This window comes from Plectropomus leopardus, chromosome 12 (genome assembly GCF_026936395.1).
Source record: "Plectropomus leopardus strain MGB_pleo_1.0 chromosome 12, ASM2693639v1, whole genome shotgun sequence".
NCBI lineage: Eukaryota > Metazoa > Chordata > Actinopteri > Perciformes > Serranidae > Plectropomus > Plectropomus leopardus.
The window spans coordinates 18,757,722-18,785,378 of NC_142187.1; the positions used below are offsets into that span (position 1 = coordinate 18,757,722).

Sequence of the window (27,657 nt, forward strand, 5' to 3'; positions counted from 1 at the left end):
CTTAAGCTAAACGTCACATTAAAGGGTCATTTCACCCAAATAAAATAGGATTATGTTCCCATTTACACCTGTATTGACAAGTATCTGAATGCACATATATATACGTACAATCAGTCATGTAGTTTATAGTTTGTCCTCCATCTGTAAAAAGCAGAAGTCTCCAGCAGTTCTCTGGTCAAAGCTTGGGCTGTTTGAGCTTTGCAGCACAAACACATATAGGATGCGGTGTAGCATGGCTCCAGGAGAGGGCGCTGTAGTAAAAGTGTCCCCATAAGTTACCTGCATGCCACTACACCTGTTGTACTGTTAGCACATCAGAAAAGTTAGTCTTCAGGGCTCTCTGCCAGAAAGTCCTTTCTAAAAGCAATCTCTTCATTTTAACCCAAACTGTGATCTTTTTCTTAACAGAGCCAAGGAAGGACTCTGTCTGAAAGTTGTGAAGGCAAACTTCCCCCAACAACATTCTGGTAAGAGGGCACAGGAAGCTTTTTAGGCTGTTGTGAATGTGATGGTTGTAGAAGTAACAACAAACCTAACTTTCAGTAGAGAAACAAATGTGAAACAGAAATGCTTAGTTTTGATATTTTGGGTCTTTTATTAGCTCAAAGTAATAATTCTTCATTCCTCAGGCTCATGTGTGTTGCCACAGGCATCCATCATCCAGAGCTCTCTGATGTATTTATATTTTGAGGAGAAATTTAACACTTCTTCTGTTGCCTTTACAGAAACTGTGCACCCCCAAATCAAAAATACACATTTTAGCTCTTACCTAGTGCTATTTATCAGTCTGGATTGTTCTGGTATGAGTTTGTGTGCACATATAGACATCATTATTATTATTATTATTTTCATTGTATTGATTATTATTTCAGGATTATTATTATTATTATTATTATTATTATTATTATTATTGTTGTTGTTGTTGTTGTTGTTGTTGTTGTTACTTTGCTTTATTATATTATTTTACCTTAACCTTTAATTATTATTATTATTTTGATGATTATCATCATTGTTTATTTATTTTTATTTTATTTTTAAGTTTTATTATTATTAGTAGTAGTATGATCATTATCACTGTTATTTTCCATGTTTATTTGTTGCATTCATAGATTTATTTTTATATATTACTGTGATTGATAAAAACTTGTAAAAATCTTTAAAAAAAATTTGGCTCCCCCTGCTGGGATGTATCATGTCAGTGGCATTCAAGGATATAATCAATGAGACCTGAGAAGATTTTGTTATTGCCAGCGCACACGCTGAAGAAGGGTGTCTTGAAATAAGTTTCCAAGTGTTGGAGATGTCGGCTGTAGAGATGTCTGTCTTCTCTCCAATTTAATGGAACTAGATGGCACTTTGATTTGTGCTCAAATTGCCAAAAGAGTACATTTGAAAAAATCAGCAGCAATATGTTTTTGCAGAAATCATGTCCAGTTACTCAAGACAATCCACAGACCTTGTTGTGAGCAGTTTCATGCAGGACAGACATCTCAGTGGATGATATCTCTAACAATCTGCAACTCACTCCAGAACAATCGAGATTGATAAATAGCACCACAGGAAACGAGGGTTAAATTGGAGTGAACTGTCCCTTAAACAAGATAAACCAAAGCTGCCTCCCTCTTCACATAGGCTACTTATACAGTTACTGAGTGCCAAAGCAAACAATGACATAATCTCATTAACTTTGTCCCCCCCTAATCCCTCCACTCTTTCAGAGTAGGATTCCTGAGTCAATCTTCAAAAAGATAAACCAATCAGTAACCAAAGCAACTTGATACAAATAACGGCTGAGTGGGATCTTACAAAACTTAACAGTATCTGAATTGATGTTTTTACAGAGGAAAAGTGGCTAAAAACAGATGTCAGATTGTAAAAATCCAGGTAATCAGCCACATTTATATAAGAGCAACATGTTTTTAAGGCCTGAATGATAACTGTTGAATGTTCAGTTTCAGTAAAATGTATCCTGAAAACACAACAGTGGTTCTTTCGTTTTGGAAAACTCAACTTCAGAGAATTATTTTGAAGTATACATCCTTAGAACAGCAAAGTGCAAAGTCAGTGTTGAAACACTTTTCCAAACATGCAAGCATGTAGCAAGAATCTTGTTAAAATAAGTAACTAGGGGAGAGATCATGTCATGGGATTAAAATGCAGCCTTACAAGGCTTTGCACTTAGAAGAAATGTCACTGCTCTCATTCAGTATCTTTTTATTGATGATGTGCTTGTACTTAAGTATAATTTTGTGTACTTTATTTGAATATTTCCATTAATCTCTATCTGATCATCCTTAATCCTTGTACTCATTTAGTTACATTTCAAGTAGAAGTGGTAAAATGAGATGCATTTGTACTAATTAAATTAAATTTAGCTCCACCCCCACCTTTTAAATTAAAATGTATGTTACAAGCTAAAGTGTCCATAATAAAATCAAATATATCAAAAATAATCAGAACAAAAGTCTGTCAGGAGCTCTTTTGCTGCAAAATGAATAGTTTTACTTTATTTTACCTAATTATACTTTACAAGATTTAGCATGCATTGCTTGACATTGCATTGTATATTTTTTAATAGTGTGGCATTGCATCATCTACTTAAATACAAGCTATAAATACCTCTTCTCCCACTGGTGCTGTTGTGCATACATTTTTGGCATTTATCTGAATAATGTATTCAGCTACTGGTAGGCTAATATGCATTTGATAAGATGCAATCAAAGAAATTGATATTTGAGAACTCTGGTACAGTTCTGTATAGGAGTACATTAAAAGCAGTATAATAACAGTATATGTGCTGTGCAGTATAAAAAGCAGGACTACATGATGCTATCTAACCCTTTGAAACTCTGATCGACATCAGTTTTCTTATGCAGCATTCAGATGTCTTTCACAAGCATTTTAACTTTTGAAACCTTAGAAAATTGGTTTGATTTCTTCACAGCACATGAAAAAAAGGAAATGAGCAAGAAATTGGTAAAAGGTGACAAGAAAACAACCTGAAAATTAGTTTTTAAAAAGACAGAGAAAATGATAAGAAATTATGAAATTTATATGAAATATATAAAAATGTCCAGAAAAGTATCCTAATATTACATTTGAAATAATGTTACAAATTATGTATGTATAATATTACATGTATTTTTAGCAATGTATTTTTCAGGTTATTTCCTTATTCATTGTTGTTTTTTTATTTTTCTTATCTTGCTAAGTTTCAGGAAATTTTCATGTATCTTTTTTTTGTTAATTTTGGAGTAATTTCTTGTTATTTTTCTCATGCCATTTTTCTTGTGGTTTTTGAAAGAAATCAAGTCAATTTGCTCAGGTCTCAAAGGGTTAATGCATGCCATAAGCTTGTTTGTGGTACTGTTACTTTGGAAAAAAACAGCTTAAATCAGTAAAATCAGGGAATATTCAGAGTATTATTTTGAAACATGTATCCTTAGAGAGCGTTTTTGCTTTTGAGGCAGATATATTCTTCCTCGCAGCTCATGTGCTGGTGGGCTGGTTGAACAGCAGGGACTCTGCTCTGTGGGATGGGGCTCTGCTTTCATTTCTCAGGGCGCGCATCCTCTCTCTCTCACACACACACACACACACACACATACACACTCCAAACCTGAGCGGTGTGCGGTGCGTCGACCGCGCACATTAACATGTTCCCGTGTGGTTGTATTTTGTGTCAAAGTGAATAATGGACGGCTGATTTGAAGGCTCACCGGCATGGATGACTGAAGGAGCAGCCTTTATGGATTGGAGCTCATCGCCACCGGAGCAAATCTGGGGAGAGTCTGAGAGGTGAGGCGGCATCCAGCCGATTGTGTTGCGGGGGGACACCGCAGCGGAACACCGCAGCGAAACACTATAGCCCTCATTAGGTATTTACCAAAACACGACCAGGGCTTACAAACCGCAGCTTGCTCTATTTAAACCCACATTTCGGTTACCATAACGTTATTTTCTGTCGTGGTGTTTCTAGTCTTCTATCATAAAGCAGTCGCGCATCCTCTGGTGTAATAAAGGCCGTGGCTGTATCACATACGGTAGCCATCTGCATGCTTTACGGATCAAATATTAACACTATTGAGGCCACTGGCGATACAAAATTTGACTCTGATTGCCATATTGGTTCCAGATGTCTGCATTTTTTCGCAACACAATTTTCTGATGAAATATGTTCTATAAGGATGCGCCTCAGGGGCTAATTTTGGCCTGCTTTGCACGATTGAACTTACGTTGCGATACGGTGGCAAATATTTTAAGGGCTCGCTTGTGAAATGGGGCAATAGGGCCCCGGGAGACACTTAATATTGCAGGCCCAGGAGTAATAGATAAGATTAAATTCCTTTATAAACTCAGATGCCATACAGGAAAGAATAATGATGAATGTATGACTTTAAATAATCAAAAATATCCTCACAGGCACCCACGTCAAGTTTCCCCCCATTATTATTAATTGAGAGTGATTGCACTCAGTTCAGATTCAGCATGCAATGTGTGGTATTGCATGTAGGTTACTGCATCATCAAATCCCTCCCACATACAGGGACACACGCTGTAACTATAAATGGACAATCCCACTGATATTTGCACAATCCCGAAGAAAACAGGAGCTCTTGAAAAAGTCGTGATACCCTGCCCACCACAATGATGCAGCATGTGGACTATTTAGGTGAACTTTTAAACCTCTGGCATGCACCAACTGTCTTTACATTTTCTAGTGGGGCAGCTGTCAGGGCAGAGACCAGAGGGGGAGAACTATTAGACAAGTATGGTGGGCTTATGATGCTGCTGGTATGCTGTGGTTAGTGCTCAGTCTGTTTAGGCTACTTGTCAAAAGGGGCATAGCTTTTTTTTTTTCTGTTGTTGTTTTTTGGTTGTTTTATTTAAACATTTTTGGGGCCATGTGTAAATTTATCACTGCTGGAAATGTGGTCTTTTTGTAAAGGAGGCTACCTATACAGTAGCAAAACACAAATACTTTCTGCATCAATTGTGGGAAAGATCATGCTACTGTATGTTTCAACTGTGAATGGTTGCTTATCTTCGTCTATTTTATGGCAGACTGCAGTTATTTCTTTTGACACTGTCACCCCCTACCTTACTGGAGGCAGTGTTGTGTGTCAGCTGCCTTCTAGCACTTCATTGTTTTTATTCGGGGTGGGATGCAAGTGTTCAAAATACTGAAGGGGACGTGTACTCTGCATCCCCCCTAACATCTATGCCTCTGCTGGTCAATCACTTCTGCAAATCATCCCTGTTAAAATGCACTCTAACCATGTGGTTATAACAGGATTAAGAGGGGGATCATTCAACTGATTGCTTCTGTCATGAAAGCATCCTCTGCAGTGGTTGGTTGGTTCAGTTGAACTTTGACCCTCAGCTGCTCCTCCTATCTCTGCTCTCCCCTGCTGGGACTCCCAGATAACCCCTATTACCTCACAGAGGTGCAAATGAGATCATGCTGTTGCAGTGAAAAGATTTCTGTCTCTTCTTTTCCCCCAATGAGCTCCCTGATTTACAATACTACAGGATCACAAAGCTAATTTTGTACAATGTTCCCTCCTCTGTAAATGTTGTGATGTGTACACTGCTCCAAATTTTTGATTACATAGTTTTATTTAGCCCTTTGAAACCTGAACAAATTGGCTCAACTTCTTTAAAAAAAAATACACGGGGAGAAGGCAATGAGCAATTTAACAATACATTGCCAAAAAAATAGCAAAAAAATCTCAAAATTCCCAAATTCTTAATATAATGATTATAAATATATTTTTCATTTTGATTCATTTCATTTTTATTTTAAAATTATTTTTCAAGTCATTTTCTTCATCACCTTCTACTTATTTCTTTCAATTTGTGGCACATTTTGTGAAAAGTTGGTTATTACTTTTCCCCCATTGTTTTTGAAAGAAAACTAACCAATTTCAAAGGGTTAAATAGCTTGTGAGGGGTGTCTGAACACAGCACAAGAAAACTAATGTCGAACCAGGTTTTAGAAGGTGAATAATCTGACTATCTTTTATCTTTATGAATGTGCTGACAATGCTTCATTTTTGTTTCTCCTGACAGTGCTGTGGAAGAGCAGCCTTCATCCAACATCACAGGTCACATGACAGGTATGTAGCCTGCATTAAAAATCTGTTGCAGCCATGTCAAAAGATAATTATTAATTCCACAATTTCTGTTGATTTCAAAACAAATGTTTTTTTTTCCTCTTCTTAGATTTGTGTAGCGATGAAACAGACAACTCTCCTCCTCTTCAGCCCCACACACTCAAGCAGTTTGAACAGGTGAGAGACTTTGTTTTGAATTGTCATGGAGCTGAATGTGAGTGACTCTTCCTTGTCCTTCAGCATGAAGAACAATACTCTGGTGATATGCCCAATGAAAATACGCTCCACTCTGCCATCTTGTGGCTTTCACAGCTTCCTACAAGAAGTGATTAGCTGATTTTGGTTTACTCTGACACAGTGTCCTCACTGTAGGGTCAGATGTTGAGAAAATCAGGGATGTCTAATACCAAAATCCATTCTCACATCCAAACTGGAATATGTGTTATTAAAGTACAGAGAAGGAAAATTCCCGCAGCTGATGAGATCTGATGGAAAACACCCTGAACCCTCCTGGTGGTGAAAGTGTGCCTCTGGGTACATCACGGCCCACTTTAGGATTCCTCATCGGTCCTTGCTGCACTGTTATTGGGCATTATATCAGTCACATTGTACAAAAAAACTATATTAAAGATCCCTTTTAATGTTTTTCAGCAGGGTATTGTAATTTCCTGTAAGCTGCAGGATCTTTGTGTCTGAAGCACCTTTTGCTAAATTTAAATTAAATTTGACAGTGTAGGTGTCTTGAGGTTAAAGGGAAATTATCAAGAATATGAATGTGGAAAAAATCACTAACACATTAACATTTAATGACTAACTGATGAGTCGAAGATGGAACACATGAAAAGGGTTTTTGTGCAGTTTGTGCTGATATGCACCGATCACAGCGTCACCAGCCTATTAAACGGACATGATGTGTGGTGATAAACCTTGCAGATATGACTTAGTAGGGACCTGCTACACCTACTGGTAAGTTCAGAAGGCTGTTATAGAGTGCTGCAGGGATGATGTTTGTCTGTAGGGTGATGATGAAGTTAGTGTTGTCCTGGTTTCTTTGTCAAAAAGCCAATGGGATTTCTCCATTGAATTTTGGAGAATGAAGAAAAAAAGCTCTGTTGCAGACAAAAGTTGATGATACTTAGGCATTTTGTGTGAATGCAATCACAGATATAAAGAGGTAACATTTTGCTATAGAGGAACTTCACTGCGGTCGAATGACAATATTGAGTTTACATGGGACTCAAATTCTGGTGTTCTTGGTGAAAGTCCTGTGTAAGGCAGAGAGGAAGAAAGCCCTTTCTGGGAGAAAGTTTCATATAAATGCCTGATGATAGCCTTCTCATCCTGAGGTAATAATAATTACTGGGGTTATAATAAGAGGTGTGGCAGTTTACTCTAAATCCTACTTTGTAGTACAGGCCTCAGATCAGAATTAATCACTGGTCAAGCACTAAAACTGTCACTGACTAACTCACCACCAGTGATAGTCCTTTCATGCTATTCTGGAGGTGGTGCTGAGATCTGTTAAAACAGGAGGTGTCACCAACTAGTCACGAAAGCTGGGGTTACATTGTGAAAGCACTCAAAGCTGGAGTCACTTACATGGCAGCTAATTCTTGGATGTGTCACTTTTACACAGAAATAAACACATACTACAGGGACATATTTACACACATTCACTCCCATGTATTTGTCTTCAAGAGGTGTGTGTGTGTGTGTGTGTGTGTGTGTGTGTGTGTGTGTGTGTGTGTGTGTGTGTGTGTGAGAGAGAGAGAGTTTAAAAACACACACCGTGTACATGATGTCATCCCTAATGTTGTGTGGAGTCTCCGCTTGGCGCCTGTCCTATCTTTGCTCAGAATTATTTAGAAACAGCATGTAAGGTGACACTTTAATGGGCACACTCACTGAATGCATTTAGAACTAACAATGACGTAACTTGTGATGGTAATACGTCTCAGTCACTTCATTTTTAATGCTCATTGCACTGGACATTTGTTGTGAAACTTGATTTTAATCAAGCTTTTTTCAGAGACTCATAGACTCAAGACTTAGTGTAGCCTGTCTTCCTTTCTGTTATTTTCTTTCTGTTCATTCATATCTCTGTGGGACATTCAGGGATTCACCGCTCTGTGAGATTCAGGACACCTCCCTATTAATAGCATCAGGCTCACAGCTCCCAGGTCTCCTATTTCATCCAACTTCTCACCACTCACCTGTCTGTCCTGCTCGCATCAGCCCCTCTGCCTTCCCACGCTGTGTAGCCTTTGTCGAGGGAGTTTCTGATTTTTAGCAAAATGTTTTGAAACTGTAGGTATATGAGAAATAGATAGAAAGATGCAAAGATAGATAGATAGCTCTAACAAGTAAAAAATACAGTAACAAAAAAATGGATAATAATTTAAACTCAATGAATGTTCAAACAAACAACAAGAAATTGCATCTTACATGTTCGAAAAGGAATAGACAGAAGCATAAACTCTGGTTAACTGAGTGTGGGTGTGGCATCCCCTTTCAAATGTCAGATGATATAATATATCAGTGTGTCTCTGGGGCTTTTCCATGTGCCCACACGAGCTGGATTTTGAGTGACAGGAGGCTCAAAATCCCCAAAACAAACTGTCCATTCAGACATTATCACCTATTAAAGGTCCAGTGTGTTGGAGTTAGTGGCATCTAGTTGTGAGGTTACAGAGCTGAAACTTGGAGAATATTGTTATTTTCTGAAAAGATAAGGCCAGTGATAGAAAGTAACTGAGTAAATGTATTAAACCCTTTAAAACCTGGATAGACAGCAGTTTTCTTGCTTAGCATTCGGATGCCTGTAAAATTGGATTTCTTTCTAAAACATGGGAAAAAGGCAATTAGTAACTTGGTATAAAATGTTCTGCAAATTGTAAAAAAGGACCTTTGTTGGCACTGTGCATTGTCATAGAAGCGCTGTACACAAACCGACTCACCAACAGTTTGCAAAGCTGTGGGGTAGACATGCGTGCAAAAGGAAATCCCACATTTCTGGTTAGGAGGAGAATCACACCTGCTTTTAAACTTTATGAAGTACTTAGATGTAAATAGGTTTTTGGCTATGAGCAAATATCACAGCACTGACCTGCATGAAGGAAGGAATGAGAGTCCCCCAGTGGTAAGAAACTGTGGGGAAAAAAATCATATTTTGATGCAAAAAAAGCAAAATGACTAGTGGCTCCAGCTGTTCTACTTTTCCATGTTTTGGCATGATAAACAACATGTTAGTGCAGGTTAATCAGAATGTGCAGGGCTGCATGTAAACACAAATATTAGTGCAATTTTCATTTTCATTAGACATGTAAACAGCTTTGCAGGAATGTTGCCTTTTACGGAATAAGGGCAAAATCTGGAGTATTTTGTGCATGTAAACTGTTGCTATTATATAACATGAAGGCTAGTGCAGACAGAGTGTCAGCTGTTCTCTCAGTGAGAATCAACCTCCACACTCAAAAATATATTAAAAACAAATTTAAACGGGGCAAACAAAATGCATATTCAGTACATTTGAAAGGAGACATATAAAATGAAAAGGACAGAAGGGGACTCACATCTAACACCCTCCCCTCTCTTCATGTCCCTATTTGTTCCTTTGGCGCCCCTGTTTTGCAGAGGGGTGAGATTTCCCTTCATATCACAAGTGCCTGTGAGCTCCGAGCCTCTTACCTCCCCCCTTTAGCCTCCCGCCTCCCCTTTACTCCCCTTCCACCCACCTCCCCTGGCAGTCTGGGATTCCAGGGATGTCTCCTGCTGTAAAATAAGCTCCTGTCCCGTCCCCTAGCAGATCAGAACACACCATGGAGCTGACATGGCCACATCTCTGACCGGCCGGGCAGCAGAGTTGCCCTCTGCACTGCAAACACCCCTATAGAGTGTGTGTGTGCGTGTGTGTGTGTGTGTGTGTGTGTATGTGTGTGTTAGTTTTAGTGTGTGTTTGTCGATGGTATCCTGGTGGCCTGTTAGAGGCTAGGATGCCACTTTGTAAATAATTTGTTAATTGTGAGATTATGCTCTTTTGGAGAAGGAGGTAGCATGTCTAACGGTTACCGGACTCTTACACATGGACATGCCATGACAGTCGGCGTCCTGTAAAATGGACTCCGTATTCCCCCATGATACGGAGAGGTCGAAGACGATTGTTCATTTCTGACCTATAACGGACATGTCAAGACGTGACGGTGCTCTTTGACGGTCATGTCTAACGGTTACCGTACTTTGTCACAGCACCTGAATGACCTGAAGAAGGAGAACTTCAGCCTCAAGCTCCGCATCTACTTCCTGGAGGAGAGGATACAGCAGAAGTACGAGGAGAGCAGTGAGGATGTCTATCGTACGGTGAGTAGGGAATTTCTCATAAAAACCTTGTTTGACTGGTGATAAAAAGGGACTAGTGGTGTGGGGAGTTACTCTACGGGAGTCAACCCAGAGGAAAGGAAAATTTAAAATGAAATCTCTTTTTTGCCCCACCTATTGCTCCTAGACATAGTTGAGCTCAGTATAACATTAAAATGAGATTTTGAACATATTTTCATACTTCTTAAATTCAGCTCCTAAGAAATAGCTTTACTCTTTTCTCTTTTCTCATGCTCTTTTCCCTCTCTCACTGTAGTAATTTGTATGTGTCTGAAATAATCAGCTCTCAGATTCAAAGGGAACATTTGAACAAGTCTCAGCTCTGTGTATTTTATCTGTTCTCAGAGTTGAAAAACCTCTGAGAAGCCTATGAGCACAGCAAGGGAACTCCTGCTGAATTATTGTTTTGCTTCTTATTTCTCCTAAACGAGGGTCTAGAAGAAACAGATCAGAGTATATAAATACAAAAGAGCTAATTTATGCCCTTATCATATCAGTCATATTAAGTAAGTGTTATCATGCATCATCAGCATACAGGTATGCTATCCTGTAGACAGGGTTCCCACAGTCTTACCTTATTCCTGGAAAAGCTATGAAATTAGAAATACTATAATCCAGGCCTGAAAATGCATGGAAATAAACTGAATGTGTTGGAAAAGTTTTGAATATACATTATTTTGGCTATTGTTTACATTACGTTTGTAAAATTCCCAAAGCATGTCTGACATTACTTAAAATACATTGTTTTTAAAATCTTGTGCATCATTGCTTGACTGTGGATTGGATCTTTGGTTGTCTGTCGTCCCAAAAGAGGCACATCATTGACGTTTTGCGAAGTCCTCGTTGCCGGAAAGTGCACGTTTAACCTGCCCACCACCTGCCCATTTTAAACTACTCAAATACAATCATGGAAACGGGGCAAACTATTATGGAAAAGTTATAGAAAAGTTCTGAAATCACTGTTAAAATGTGTGGGAACCCTGTGTAGAGCTGCTGTATTGAGCATATTGTTGACCCAGCTGTTGCACTGATGTGGTTGAGGTGACGAGACCTGCCATGTGTGTTTTACCAACTGGCTGTTTTTCGATATATAGCTGCCCTGAGAGGGCCTACACAGTAGCTAGCTCTTTGCTCATGAATTGATTTGATCTAGTTTGTGTGTACCGAGCTGATATTTGTCCAGCAGGACCTGTGTTTTTTCTGTGCATTGTGTCTGTGTCATATAAGAAGTCAAATGTTTTGTGTTTACCTTTGTTCTGCTTTATTGTCCTTGTTTTAACTGCATGTCTGTTTCTGTGTATGTACATCGAAAGAGCTAAAACTGGAGTCAAACTCCGTGTGTGTGTACCACAGATGTATAATAATAACTAGATACTGGATGCCAAGATGGCGCCTATTCAGTCCTATGTAATTGCTCACCTGTTGCATGCGCCAAAAAAAGTTTCTGGGTTTACTACCGCAGTATGTGGGCCACTGAATATGCACAGGTTTGCACTTGCCTCATAGACTTAACTTTGTGATGAACTCACAGATTTGAATCACTTTTCTTGATCAAGTTTTACAAACATATCACCCCATTGGTGGTCAATGGGGAAAACGTTAGGCATGTTTTTTTCTGCAGTACCATCTGGGGGCCTGATGTGTACACACAGATCTGACCATTAAAGCTGACTCAGATTCTGATAGGGAGGTTTCTGTAGATTTTATGCCCTCAAGTTAAACAGCGTACATTTAGTTTTACCCCACAGCCCAGATATATTAAACTACAACTTTGGAAATGTAGGGACCAGGGATGATCTAGTTTTTCTCAGCATCGGTTTTCACCATGCATGAAACAGTATGGCTTCCACCTCCTGTTCACAAACTCTCACTGTTACAGCTAAACAGAGCACTAAAGTATGTTTCTGAAGACATTTTAGGAAAGAAATAGGCAATGCAGTAACATAATCTTGATTAATATTTGATCCGTTTTACCATTTGATCAAAGTCTGAGAGAGAAAGAGAGTGGCAGGTCTGTCTCTTGATCTTGATTTACTTCTATATTCTTTGTGTCAGTGATAGTGGGCAATATAAAAATATATAAAAATATAAAAATAGAGGTACAGTCTGTAGTCCAGTTAGCATCCTTGAGAGCCAGCGAAACTGTCTCAGATGACGTAGATGCGGTGGTGTTTCGCTGGGTGGGAAGATGGAGGGAATAATAGTTATGATATAGAGTTGGTTGAAAATTGGCAAAGTATCCTTTTAAATGTCAATATAACAACTTTGACCATTCAGTTTGTTTGTATTGGCATGTATCTTACATGACATGCATGTTGGTAACAACTGGATCTTCAAGCATAAAAAAATGTATATAGATTTTGTGAACTGAATTTCCTAACTTGGAGGAAAAAAGTGGCAGAGCACTACACCTATGATGGAAACTCAGTGAGATACACTTGTGAGCCTTTTTTAACGTCAATGCTAATGTTGTCTCATCCCAGCTTCTCAAATGAGAGGATGTGTAGTGTTTTTGGTTTTTTTTTGGGTCCTCATAATTTTCATATTGTTTGGACTTTTCAGACGAAAGAAAAACAATATATAGCTGTAACTTTGGGCCCTGGAAATTTGCTGCAGACATTTTTCACAATTAGCTACACTGAGCTATTTTATTTTATTTTTTTTTTTTATTTGCACACAGGATTAGATAAAAACAAGTAGATAAAAACAGACATAACAAGAATTGTGTAGGAGAGGTTAAGAATCCTTCCCTCTAGAATTTACAATCTATTCATACTGAAATGGTAATTCTCTCGTTAACATGACAATATCACAAACACAAAAGTATGAACATCAATGTTACTTGAACAATTAATCAAAGACACAACAGAAAATCGGACAATGTGTTTGCAGTCCTTAAAATGTTGACATTTTTCACTCCTATCCTTAGTGTGTGCGTGTGTATAATATCCATGCAAGTGTTCAGATCTGTACACCTGTGCACTCTTGTTTGTTTGCGTGCGTCCCTCTGTATCTGTGCACCTACAATAAGGTGACTTGGTTCAGCTGTTGTCTTGTTTACATGAGCCAGTCAGCACTTAAAACGCGTCTCCGTCTTTCATTTGAAATCCCTCCTGATCATCAGCAACTCTTTGATATGAGAAAAACTAAATGGCTGTTTGATCCAGCCGAACAAGACCTGAGCGTGCTGCCGCTTATCCTTCACAATTACTGCATACCAACAGTGATTGAGTAAGCTGATCCCACGTCATCCAACTCGATTTTAATCCCTGTTCTTCACAATCTCTCACTCTGTGTGGCTGAAGGTTAATCGGTCTAATCACTGTTTTATTGGACACTAAATCTTTGTTCCGCAGTATCTGAGCTGAGTTGCTCATCGCTTTGTCAGAGTATCAGTGTTCCCGTCCTCTCTTGAAAACATTTCAATGTAATACAGTACAGACTAGGTGTGTTGGTCCTGGGCACATAGTGATCTCTCTCAGAGCTCTAGAGACTCTATTTTTAGCGCAAGCTTGAGTGCTCTGATTTATTTATTACATGTATTCATATGAGTGTCCATACGACAGAACTCATGCATCGGGACACGTGTATGTGGGTGTTTGTCTTCACTTCACTATTTTTGCATTGGTTTATGTTTTATTGAGCATGTATATTACATCATGTCACTTCATTAATACACTGTAAAATGTAGAGATTTATTTGATATGAAATCTAGGTAAGGGATCATGTACACTTGAAGACCTGCATCACCCTGTAGGGGTTGCTTTGCAAGAATGATCAGCTGGCTTTACATAATCTCGTTTATAACACGGCTGTTTACAAGAGAAAATAATGATATGACACAAAATGAAATGAAATGAAAATGAAGAAAAGCAGAATTAATTTCAATTTTCATTCCTCTGTATTTTATGAAATTTTACAGACAAACTGAAAATAGCTTTCATAAAGAAAACAATCTACAGATAAATCAAATCATTAAATGAATTGTTAGCTACATATTTAGCATCTTGATCTGCAAATAAGGCATTTAACAGTTGTCATTTGTGTAAATTAAGTGATCAGACCATTTCTTTGATTTAGTATGGGATAAGGCAAAATGAGCATCATCATCAGAAAATAAATCAAATATCTGTCAATGGTTGATCAATCACAGTATTGCAGTTGTGTTTGAATTATGAGTGACACTCATGTCGGTGTTTTTTAGTGCAGCCGTCTCCCTCCTCTTGCACAGTTTGGTTATTAGGGGATCTGTTGCTGAGGGCCAGCGGGGCAGCAGGGGCCAGAATAGCAGGTGCACAGTGATGGGTATCTATATATAGAGCTGTTTGCAAGATGGGGAACTGACTCTTACTGTAAGCCAAGTTTCTCTCACACACACTCAGTGAAACGTGTTCCTCTTACTTGTATGTTACATTATTTATTATTAGAGCATTAAAAGGAATCATTTACGGTCATTAGCTATGCAAAGCACATGTCTGGTCGTGTGTTACATAACTTGCAGTTGCTGCTGCAGAACTTCACTTAGTGCTGTACAGTTGAGTCCTTAAAAGGTTAAAAAAAATCTGAAGAAAATTGTCAGTACGAGCTTTGTGTTTGAGTCCTTTAAGACTCAAAAACAAACTTTAAAATATTGTATAAAGTTGTTAAAATTTTTATTAAACAGATTTTCAAATAGATTTTCATCCATTATAAGAATTATACAAAAAGTAAGTTATTAAAAAAATGCATCTATTTTACTTATAATAATTTCATGTCTGTTAGAATTTATTTCTGGCATCCTTTTTTTTTTACTGCTCATGTATAGTTTAGCATTATTGATTAACTACATTATGATCGTAAGAAAATATACATTTTCCTTTTTTTGCCTTTAGGAGCTTTTATACGATATTCATAACATTAATATAGCAGGAAAAGAAATCATTTCTTGCTATGTAAAGATGTTGTAGAGTAATGGTGTCCTGAGCAGAGAATGAATCAAATAATAATCATGATCATGATTTTGATATCTCACGATTAAATGAACATGATCGACCGCCATATTGTTTAAATGTTTAAAATGCCACTCCACTGCAGATGAAATCAAGCACTCCATAAACAGCAAAAAAACAGCCCACACCTTTAAAAAGCTGTCGTGTTGTTATGCAGCTGCGAAAAACTTTAATGAATGTTCCAACTGCAAATGGGCAAAGCGAATATCTATTCATTAACCATCATCATCCATTCTTTGGAGGTATTTCAGATTTAGGAGAGAACAAATGATATGCAAAGAGTGCCTGAGACTTTTGTCTGCGCTAGAAATGCATCAAGGCCAAAATAAATAATGTTGCTAAAGTTACCTCACTGTATCCCCGTCTTTGCATCAACTCAGATAGCCATAAAATCACCACTGTACAGCACATCGCAGTACAGTGTCTGCTGTCAAACTAAAGAAATACAGCAGCAGATACTAATCCAACCAGCTCTCAAAGACAGACTGGAATAACGCAATCACATTTTATATTTCTTAATTAGCAGGATTGTAGCACAGTGTGAAAGTAAAAGCAGTGTTCTGTTGATTTAATTTTGGGTTTCTGCTATGATTTTATCTAGATTCTTCTTCTAGGAGACGCACTGTGATTATGGACCATTTGCATCTTATGCAAAGATATTTGGTAGGAATGTATCATAATGTGGAAGTGAAAGCAGTGTTGTGTTTATTTAAATGTGAAAGAGCAATAGAAAAATGTCTTATCCCTAAAATCAATGAATGGTCATGATATATAATTATAATCTCAATACTGATCAAAATAATCTTGATTGTCATTTAGGCCATAATGGTGCAGCCCTTCTCTGCACGCCGCTCATATGTTGATTACCGCTGAAAACATAATCCAGATCCACAGTGTCGTGTGGATGCATAGCGCCCACCTTCTGGTTTCTGCCAGGTTAACAGTGTTAACTCTGTCAACACTGTTGCCTTTGGGTGCCTTCAGAAACCCTCACTTGGAGCACTGGAGCCCACTCTGACACAAACTGGGCTGTTTGCAAATTCGGAGAGCTGTTGGAATATACTGTTTGGTTATCTAGAGCACCTCACTCTTGAGGCGGCATAGTGCACTTAATCGTTCATTAATTCATGAAGAAAAACGCTCTGTTTCTTTGAACTGTTCTCTCATTTTATTGTCGGGTGTCAGATTAGTGTTACGAATGCACCCATTGTTAACGCCATTCTCACTGTTAGCACCGTCACCTCCATGTTGAGAACTGTGTGCAGGAACGTGAATGAGACTCTGAATGTTGTGCACAGCCCCTTTAAATAACCTGAAAGCCCATCTGCAGGCAGCAAAGATGTGATAATGTGTGATTTCAGACTGTGGTTCAGAGATTTGTCACTGTCTGTTTTGACGTGACGAGTTCATGTGTATGTACTTGGTCACGTGCAGAGTGAAGTAGTAGGCAGCAGTATGTGCGCGTGTGAGCGCTCGTGTCGCCTCTCAGGAACATGTTTATGAGTTGATTTCAGACTGTGAGTGTTGGTGCACGTGCAGCCCGGCTCTCTGTGAGTGATACAGACAGAAAAATCTCTCTGGCAGGGACAGGGAAGGTCAACAGACTTGGACATACTGAAAGAGATACTGAAAATAATACAAGAGAATGGAAGAGAGGAGAGACAAACCGAGACACAGGGAGAGAGACGCAGCTAAAGCATGAGGAATGACAAGAGAAAGTGGACCCTCAGTTGAGATGAACATGAGCTGAGCTGTAGTGATCAAAACAGCTATCTGATTATTCCAGCAGACAGGCAGACACACAGACAGATAAACTGTCCTCTCGCTTCTCTCTGAGGTCAGAATGGAAAGAATGACCTCCACCAACCTCGCTGTTTAAATCCTTTTTCCCTTAACATAAGAGCCCTGATTGGCCCTTTAATGTCCCCTGTGGACCCCAGCAGGTAAACAAACGGTGGAGTTGAGCCTTTGGCCCCAGGGGTGAATATCTGAGCTGCCCTGAATTCCCCGGCTCTAAATATACCGGCCATGACAGCACAGTCAGATGTTCTGTACTGATGATACACAACACTCAGCAGCTCTGATTCACACAGCAGAGACTGACAGATTAGTGTGTGATGAAGAGATGTGACAAACAAGACAATAAGGTGCTTGAGATGTGAGGGAGGCAAAAATATATTAGACTCAGACAAACCCAGTGAACATTTAAGCAATAAAATACAGTGTGTCAAACGTTTAGAAAAAACATTTTTTAATATAGAATCAGTATTTGACATAAAGAGCAGATATACAGACTCACTCAAAGAGTTTCGAGATATGTTTGGGTTTTATTGTTAGCTGATTTATAGACAACAGGATCCTAAAATATGTGTTGTATTTATCTCCGCAGTATGTGACAAGGTTGCTCTTGTCGATATTGTTTATATGTTGTGCTGCAGCCATGATAAGTCAGGTGTGTAAGGTGATATCTCTCATTTGTAAATGGTTTTATTTTTGTGTTTTAAATCATATTATACTATACATGAGTTTACAAACTTTACAAATTCACAAACGTCATATGTACTTTAAATAGGACTTTGTTTATTTAGTTTTTAATTCTATCAATCAAGGATTCACGATAATATCGGCTCATCATTGCTATCAACAGAAATTGGCTTTAAAATAAAATCAGAATTGGCCAATGATTTCTGCCAATATAACAAACTTATATATATATATATATATATATACATATGTTTTGTTTATTTGTTTTGTTTTTTTGTTGTTTTTGTGTTACTGACAAAGTGAACATTCACAAATCAGCCCTGGGTAGAATTTCTTTTTAGAATAATGCATACACTGAAAATAATTGTATTTTATGTCTCCATCTGCTGGTTGGCCATAATGATAAGCATAATATGAAGTTAATTTCACCACAGATGAGACTTGAGTATCATTGAAATTATGTGGGGAAAAAGGTGAATGTGTCAGTATGGCTTATCAGCCAAATGAGTAGTTATATGGAAGAAGTTGAAATTGAAATTCAAGTTGATGTCAAAATTTCTAAACTTCTTTTAAGCCTCTGCGTTGGCGTAAGCCTTGGCTGGAGGCGTTATGTTTTCAGGTTGTTTATCCGTCAGTCCACCCATCCCATTCTCATCAATGCCATATCTCAAAACCACCCTGAGGGAATTTCCACTAATGTGGCACACATGTCCTCTTGGAAATGATGAACTGATTCAGTACTTAAAAACTTTTTTTGGCCCCAACTCAAGAATTCATACATTACTCATGACAAAGTTTTACACAAATGTCTACTTGGATAAAATGATAAAGTGATGAAATTTTACACCCAAAAGGTCAAAAGTCAAAGGTCAACTTCACTGTGACATCTTAATGTTCTGCAAAAACCCTTTTCCGTCCATTATTCAACATCATTTCTCATTTCTGCTGCCTGAGGGCAGTAGGTTATGTGTGAAGCATCCACATTTTCACAGTTTTCACATGGATATAAACTAATAAGTGCAACTTAACTAATTCACAGAGGCAAATAACCACAAGGCGATAATTGTAGTTCACACTTTAAAAAATAAATATTACAATAACAAGTCTGTATAAATGTCCAGCCTTATGTGTTTAAAAGTTTTAAAGTCAAGCCTGGTAGATTTTTTAGCTTTTTCTTTTTTTGATATTGCATAATTTGTAAATTAAAAACAGTTCACTTTCACAGGCATATTAAAGTAAATGGCTACCATTCAATATCGCTGATACTGCAATATAGCCACAAATTGTCATTTATCTGTTCCAAGATTTTACGCTGATTTTGAAGAGGATAATGTGTGGTATTGATGTGTAACGACCTGGTGACTCATGACTGACTTTCTTTCTTTCATCTGTTGCAGAACATCGAGCTGAAGGTGGAAGTAGAGAGCTTGAAGCAGGAGCTCCAGGAGAAACAGCAGCTTCTGGACAAAGCACTGTAAGTCTATATATATTTATAATAATTATTTATCAGTGTGCAGTCTTGGAACTCATCGATTATCAGTTTGACAACAATTTAGCCTCTGGGGGCAATGGCCAATATTTTTTGGGTTCCCATAAAGCCAGCAGATGCATGCATAAAGTATTCCAGACTTCCTCCTCTGTACAGCAGTAGGTATTTAATTCTATAAACAGATTTCTGCATATAAATGAATTTTAAAAAGGTGAATATAAAGCTGAAACATCATCAGACAATAGCTGATGGGTTTCGAGGTTGCATTTCGGCCAATACAATCTGCCTCTCTCCGTACAGACTTATACCGGCTCATGTTCAGTACTACTGGGATGAAAAATAGAAACCAGAATGCTTTGGATACCAAAAGCTTGTCCTGTTGGCGTACAGATACTGCATTTATATACATATATCTGTTTATAGAGACTTATTAATGGGCAACCCTCAACTTTAATAAATTAACATTTCCCAGTTTGTTATTGTGAATGTTGGTGACAAAACAACTACTTATATAGGTACATTACACTAAGGTAAATGTTTTACTAAACCAAGAAGTCAAAATGAGTCACTGTCTTTAAAAGTGTAACACTGTAAAAGGGTTTTTCTGCACCAGACAGGCAGATATTCACTGCTTTATTCAAATATCCTTCATAAACAGCCTGTTGAACATGATATACTTATTTTAATGTTTTCTTTGGTTCTTGAAAGAGGACATAGTGTGTACTGGTGAGCAGATACACAAGTTGCTCCAGTAATTAATTCAGAGTTTCAACACTTTGATGCTTATTTGACGTTAAGGCTTTGATAACAAAGATGAATCCTCTATCATGCTCACATTCATCTGTTGGCCCATTTGACCTCTGAAAGTTGTGCGTGTGTGCGTGTATGTGTGTGCGCCTCCATCTATGGGTGTTGGCTCTGTGGTCCTGTCTTAGGGGTGGTAACACCTCATATCTCTAACAGCTCATATGTCATGCAGCAGCTGATCGAGATAACACACACACACACATAACACGTAAACTTTCATGGATAGGAGAGTGAGACCCACAACTTAAACCCCTGACATGTTACAAAGGTCTTATTCAGGATTATTGTTGACAGGCTGTGACAACTGTTGGAGATGTAAATGTGACGTGATGATAATGAGAGAGAGAGACTGTCCTTTTAACCAAGGGAATAGGCATTCAGGAAAGCAAGTATTCAACCCTGTTTCTGTTCAAACAGAACTGAACTGGTGCGTGGGGGCGCACAGTATCTTACCTGATAGAGGGGGCGCCCCATGTACAAGTCGGCTGTGTCTTTGTCGCAGCTGCCGTGGGACTCCAACCTGCAGCCCTTTGCTGCATGTCAGCCCCTCTCTCCCTTTCTGATAAAGGCAAAAGCCAAAATATAATAATAAGAAGAAAGGTAAACTGGTGCTTTTCTGTATTAATACATATTCACTGTTTTTTTGCCTTTTATTGTTGTTTTATTGCTGCCTTGGTTTTAGCTGTTGCTTTTCTGAAAAGCACCTTGAGACCTTGTTAACAAAAGTGCTACATATTATTGAAGTGTTGTCTCAGGTAATAATGTGCAGGAGTTATGAGTACTGTTAGTTTAAGACAAAGAGGACCAGTTAAAGACAATGGTTTGTCCCTTTTTTTTGCTCCACCTGCAGGGTTTCTCTCGCTCCAGGATGGAGCTTGAACTTGCTTCTGGAGTTTAGTAGATTGCATTGAGGCAGATGACTTTCTGGGCTGTTAGCATGGTGCCATTTCAGTTCCCACTCTGTGTGGCTTGCATAACAGTTGGCCTTGTGCTGCTGCTGAAATGGAAAGAGATGCTGCTAAAAGGTCAGGGTTGTCGACCTTTAAATTGGTCTGGTTCTTAATTGGCCATCTGTTGGAGCTCTTGGACAGGATAAATGGGCTCTTATTACTGGTCCCTTTTTTTGGTTTGCTGTTGTCTCTCCCCCTGCTTTACATTCTGTCAGCATTGTTACAGACAAATCAGCACATGTTCTTGCCACATTTATAAGCACTGTCTCAACAGTGTCTTAATCTGAACCTCGTGTACTTGCAGTTGCATCCTCTCTCAGTAGTTGAAATTGTTGGTATTGTTGACATACCCAGATTACTGAAGTACAGCAAGGCTGCGGCTCAACACGAATGTCTTGTCTACTACACATAAGGCACATTTGTCCACGAGACACACATTTACATTACTCAGACTGGTTCAGAATATCCCAGTTATTTGAGCTGCTGCATGTGGTGGACAGAGTTAAAAACGTATGTAGAGAGGGTCCAGGACGGGGCTCATGGCGACAGAGTGGCGTGTGCCATTCTGGGAGCAGAAATTCTGGGGTAGCGTTGTTGACTGACTAAGTGATATAGACAGATGCTCGCACAGTTGGGGTCAGAAGGAGTGAGAGGAGAACGTACGTCATGAACTGGGAATGCGAAGAAACAGGATGTGTGTGAGAAGTTTCAGGAGTTTTCACATTTTCACATTTGAGAGCTCCTAACTTCCTCAGCAGAAACGTTTTCCTTCAAGATGTGGCTGACCCCATTGCTAGGTATGATGCATTCCTTTATCAGATGTGATTGGTTGTCCTTTTGTGTGGACACACAGTCGAAATAAAAATGAACTGTGTCATAATATGAGACTGTGAATGAGACTGCCGTTGTTTGTGTGATCACACACTGGTAGAAGGTTAAGTGTTATTGCACTGTGTGGGACGGTGTTGAGTGTCTCATGAACACCACAGCTGACAGGAAAGTGATGACATTATTGTTTCTTGGCTCTAAATCATTTTCTAATGCGGTTCCTCAGACTGTATTTGTGCTTGCATATAAAGTGAATTTATTTGAGCTGTTGCACTCATTTGGGTATTCAGCGCAACACCTCCGATCAGTGCTGATTCGCCATTTCTCTGTTGAACAGCACAACAGCAGAGAGCTTGACCAATCACAATGAGGCAGAGCTGCAGAGACGGTGTCGGGAGAGACAGCAAGAAATCGACCACATGGAGCAAGTGCTTGAGACCAAGATTCAGCTCCTGCAGGAGGTTCGTCCGCTCACACCTTCTGCTGAAGTTGAACTGACACACAGGTACCTCAAATTCACAAACCATCACCGTTTATCCCTGTGTGCTTCCAGGAGGCCCAGCTTGCACGCAGTGAGGCGGAGCGGATGGCCTCACTGGCTGGATCACACTCCCATGCCTCCCTACTGTCCCTAGACACCCCCATGGAGGACATCCCAGAGGATGAGAGGCCTCTGAGCATCCTGTCCCCATCCAGCACCAACAAAGACAGGTGCAAAACACACAAAAAAATCTCAACCATCACCAGTATCACACAAACCACGTCCCTGTCTCACCTCTCAGATGTCTGTCTGTGTTCAGGTTAATAGAGGAGCTGACTAAAGAGCTTCACTCCAAGGAGGCGCTCATCACAGAGCTGAACGGAGAGAAGACGACTCTCACACTCAGGGTGGGAGAGCTGGAGGGACAGGTCCAGGAGCTGTCTTCATCTCTGCTGCAGAAGGACAAGGATGTGGATGTATGTACACATTTTATTCCCGTTTTGAATGACACCTAATGTTAAAAGGCCTCTTAGGAAATGGTTTTGGCAAATGGATACCAAAAATGTTTTCAAACCTGAGAAGGTGATGGAACCCTTTAGCCTTTGTCGTTACTCAACTTGCTTTGCATAGGGGCCTCTTTTTAAATAACAGGAGGCCAGTCACAGCAGTCCCATACATGTTTCTAAGATTTTAGGACCTTGCTAGGATTTTCAGACATTTATAGGATTTTAAGTCATTCCTCAGATTTCAGGACATTTTTAGGAATTAAGGTTGTTTTTTTGTATTTTAGGACAATTCTCAGATTTTAGGACATTTCTAGGATTTTAGGAAGTTTCTAGGATTTGAGAACATGTCTAGGATGTAGGAAGCTTCTTGGATTTTAGGATGTTTCTAGGAGTTTAGGACATTAGGAGCTCAGCTAGGACCTCTGTCAGGGGCTGTTGGGGATCCTCCTGGCAATTTTTTGATAAGCAAGCTCTATTTTAATAGTTTTTTTATGCACTCTGGTGCCTTATGTACACTAAAAGTGCATAAACAATTCCAGTGTAAATCACTTTATTATGATAGTGAATTAGAAAGTGGTTGGGGGGGCACCCGGAGCCCTACCGAGGGCCAGACTTGGCCCGTGGGCCGTAATTTTAGTATCACTGATGTAGAGCATATCAGTCAAACCCTGTACAATTTATAAGAGCCTTCTAATATTACTGCATTCCTGTGGACCACCATGTCTCCTCCAGCCAGACTTCTATTCTAGAAAGAGGCTCCTGAAGCAGCATATGTGACATTCCTAAACCTTATTTTAACAGCTATTCATGTGGGTCAACGGAGTTATTTACACGCACAAACTACTACTTAACAAACACACAGCTGCAGCACAGCAAACACTAGTGGGACAGTGACGTCGTGACCAAAACTGGTCCTGGTCAGAAGTCAAAAACTGCAACAGGGTTATGAAGCGGCAGCCAGGCGGTGACATTGTTTCCATGTCCAGTAACGCTTCAGGCAGATCCTCTCTTAAAAAACCAAGAAATACTGATCATATTATTGTTCTGAAAAAAACAAATGAACGTATCTTTTTATTTATTTTTACATTTTAGTGACAGTTTTAACAGTCACATTGTGACATCCACTCTCTGTCCAAAATATTATTCAACACCCATTTTTGAAATATCAAGAACATGTTTATGTCATATTTGTATGTCAACGTGTATATTATATTCCTGTCTCGTTGTTTTAAGTAAATGGTGTTTGTAAGAGCCAGAAGTCTTTGATGACAAATGGGAGGAGTAGCCTTAAGGGCTTTTTTGCCCTTAATCAAAATCTGAAAAGATGATGAGATAGATGACATGGCACAATGTCTGTATTTGATCACTTTTTTGTTTCAGTATGTGTTTTTTTTTTATCTTATTGTTTAGTGTTAGTGTTAGTACACACAGCAGGTTTATAGTCTGTCTCCTCTGTTACAGTTCTATCAGGAGGAACTTGGTCGAGAGAGGCTGCGCATCGAACAGGAGATGCAGGTATGTTGGTTCATTAGTCTTCACATGTTATTATAGAGTTGGCCACTAAGTGTCAGAGCAGTATCACAGTTTTAATATCAGAAAGACTCTGCCCTCTTACGGAGAAGTGACGCAAAACTATTTCACACAAGAGCTGACAAAAATGACATGAATAATTTGAAAATTGCTTATAGTATTTATTTAAGATAGAGGGAGATCAAAAAAATGCAACACAGTACCACAGAGGTTGTTGTACATAACCAACAAACTGTTTAAAAATTTGACAGTTTTTTCTAATGTTTTCATTGAAGACACTTGTAGTATTCCAAAATGCCCAGTACTGTGTTAGCAGAATGTTTTGTGAAGAAGTTAGCATAATAAAAGCAGTACAACTACTCTCTGTGATACAATGGCATAGCAGAAAGTAAGTAAACATCAAGAAAAACATCCTGTGGTGATCTGAAACTGTGCTCGTCTTTGTGCAGTCCAACCCTGAATGCCTCATGAGTCGTTGATGGTGGATTATTCCTCTAAATCAAACAGAGGCGAGGAACATGACGCAAAAAGAAAGTGCTTAGTACTGTAACACTGTGATGGATTCATTGAGCATCATGTGAGGCCTTCAGTGAAAGATCTTACAGAGCGTTCGTCTCATCACACAAAGTGCCAGAATCTCATTACATTTACAGGCTTAAGCTGTTCTGACATCCCCAAGGACACATTTCTGTCCTGATGGCTAATGAAACTACAAATGGAGGGGGACCATTACCTTCCAGACAGCTCCTCTACCCAGAGGAAATCTTTACCATCAATCTGCACTTCTATGAATTAATAATCAGAACCATATTATTCATTTTTCTGGTGCAGTGCAGTGTTACTGGTGTTAGAGGTATGTGGATACAGCCTGGATGCTTCTAAGTGTTTACTGCGAACATATTTGTCATTGGGTGAGGCATTTTAACTTGGAAATCAGTTGTGAATGAAGATGCAAATGTATTCACCAGGAAAGGCTCTCTGCTTAGGTTTCATACTGGATGCATGTGTGTGTAAAAGTGTGTGTGTGTGTGTGAGTGTGTTCCTTACTATGGCTGAGAAGGACAAATGTGCTCCAAAACATTTCCATTCAGGGAAATGATGCCAAATACTCATATGAAAATCCAAAACAAATACAACAGAAACGTTCTGCAAATGAAAAAACACGCTGCTAATACAGAAACAATGCAAAGTCACAAACCCCCGAAAACAAATGCAACAGTTATATTAAGTTGCATTAAATATTATATTAAACAGCAAAATCTTTGTAGGCATCTAGGGGGAGTATTAAGTGAAATACTAGGATGACACTGACACTAGCTGTATAAATCAGTTGCTCTTTTATGATACTCTTAAACTCAAAGGCTGAAAAATGTGCCTTTTTATGTTGCATCTTGACTTCTTAAATTCACTTTTCTTCCCAAAAAGAAACCCACTCTCTCCGCTGTTCCCTCTCTCTACTTCTCTTAGTTCAATTCAGTTTGCTTTATTGGCATGAATGTTTGTAAAACAATATTGCCAAAGCCTCAGATACAATTAAATGATGATATAAATAAATACAAGGAGAAAAAAAATCAATAACGATATTCAAATTAACAGCAATCCGTTGGATAAAAATAGATGCATAAATAAAAAAGAGCAAGGACATTTTGTTGTGTGTGTGTGTGTGTGTGTGTGGTATGTCTACTGTATATAGACATAGCAATTAAACAAAAAAAATGTAAATAAAAAGTGAGATGTACAGAAGAAATGAAGTATAAACGTCATGTCAGGCTGATGTTCAGGTTGTGCCGTAGGCTGGGACATGCACCAACACACCTCGCTGCTTCTATGACACAGACACTGTGTTCCCCCAGTAGATACTGTATTTTTGTCTGGTCAGTGAGAGCATCAAAATCTTGGCATTTACATTTAATTTGTGTGAAGAACTTTGTTGTAATATCATCATATGTGCTACAGTGTAGCAGGAAATGTGTCTCTGTCTCCGCCTCTCTCTGTGGACAGAGCTGACGCAGCCTGTCTTGTTTCTCCCTCTCTCTCTCTCTCTCTCTCTGAGATATGCATCGTCTCTCTGTTGCTATTATTTTTGGGGTTTGTGTTTTTTGAGCCACATCATTTCTGTGTATGTTGTGTGTTTGCTTTATATGTGTTTGTTTTGGCTCTCTGCAGCCCTTTTTTTCATTTGCAGCACATTTTTAGTGTTGTATTTTTGTATGTGTTTTTGAAGCTGCAGCAGGCTCATCCTAATGGAATTGTTTTTTGTCCATCTGTTGCGTTTTTTGCCCTTGTTGGCCATTGAAGTGCCTCGATTAGTGTGCACTGAAAAAATAAACAAAACTAGTTGAATGTTCGAAGATGGATAGCTGTATCTGCATACTGTATCTGCACTAAAAGAAAAGTGGAATAGCTTCTTAGAGTCTGACAAGACTAGTTATTTATGTATTTGTGTCTGAGTGTTTATATAGAAAAGAAAAGACATAGTCTTAGTATGAGTACAGCGGGGAGAGAATGTTTGCTTTTGAGGGGTGAATTTGAACTACCAGTGTGTTGAAATGCAGGTTTTTGGGTCAGTGCAGAGGACATTTGCAAAGGGGGGAAGGGGGGGACATTTGTTTGTTGTTGGCGCATGTGTGTGCACAGAAATGGGGCAGCATATAGAAAGAAAGAGCATTTTAGTGATTCCAAATTATGCAGTATGCTATGAGAAATATTTTTGGATTTTAAGAATTTAAGGAAACTCCATTGCGGGTAAAATATGGCTAAAACGAAATGTGTTTCCATATTTTTTAGCTTTAAATGACACGTGTCTTTTACTGCGGTTAAATAATTCTAAATTATTACTTTTTCACAATTTAAGTTCTGCAGCAGTGACAGAAACTGATCATCCAGCTGCATTTGCATCTACTTACAGAAATCATGTGGGGGTCAGTGTGACGGGGGTCTTGTGTGTGTGTGTGTGTGTGTGTGTGTATGCGCACATTCCCATGAGGTGCCTTCTTTCATATGTGCGTGTGTGCATGCAGGCATCTCGCTGGTTAGCAGTTTAGCGGCTCTGGTTTCAGCCAGGTTGTCGATAGGTCAGGTTGACCTTTGAGAGCTCAGCGACC

General features: G+C 39.0%; 1 protein-coding gene across 1 annotated transcript in view; it reads left to right on the plus strand.

Moving 5' to 3' along the window:
* Positions 1-3,609: 3,609 nt before the first annotated feature.
* LOC121951508 (myomegalin-like) overlaps positions 3,610-27,657 on the plus strand; it is a 58,291-nt gene continuing 34,243 nt past the window's right edge. Inside the window, exons 1-9 of the mRNA XM_042497861.2 lie at positions 3,610-3,798; positions 6,073-6,119; positions 6,226-6,293; positions 10,362-10,472; positions 19,360-19,436; positions 22,374-22,497; positions 22,590-22,747; positions 22,837-22,993; positions 24,485-24,538. Coding sequence (XP_042353795.2) covers positions 3,728-3,798; positions 6,073-6,119; positions 6,226-6,293; positions 10,362-10,472; positions 19,360-19,436; positions 22,374-22,497; positions 22,590-22,747; positions 22,837-22,993; positions 24,485-24,538 — 867 coding nt within the window. The 5' untranslated portion in view covers positions 3,610-3,727. The remainder of the gene's footprint in view (positions 3,799-6,072; positions 6,120-6,225; positions 6,294-10,361; positions 10,473-19,359; positions 19,437-22,373; positions 22,498-22,589; positions 22,748-22,836; positions 22,994-24,484; positions 24,539-27,657) is intronic.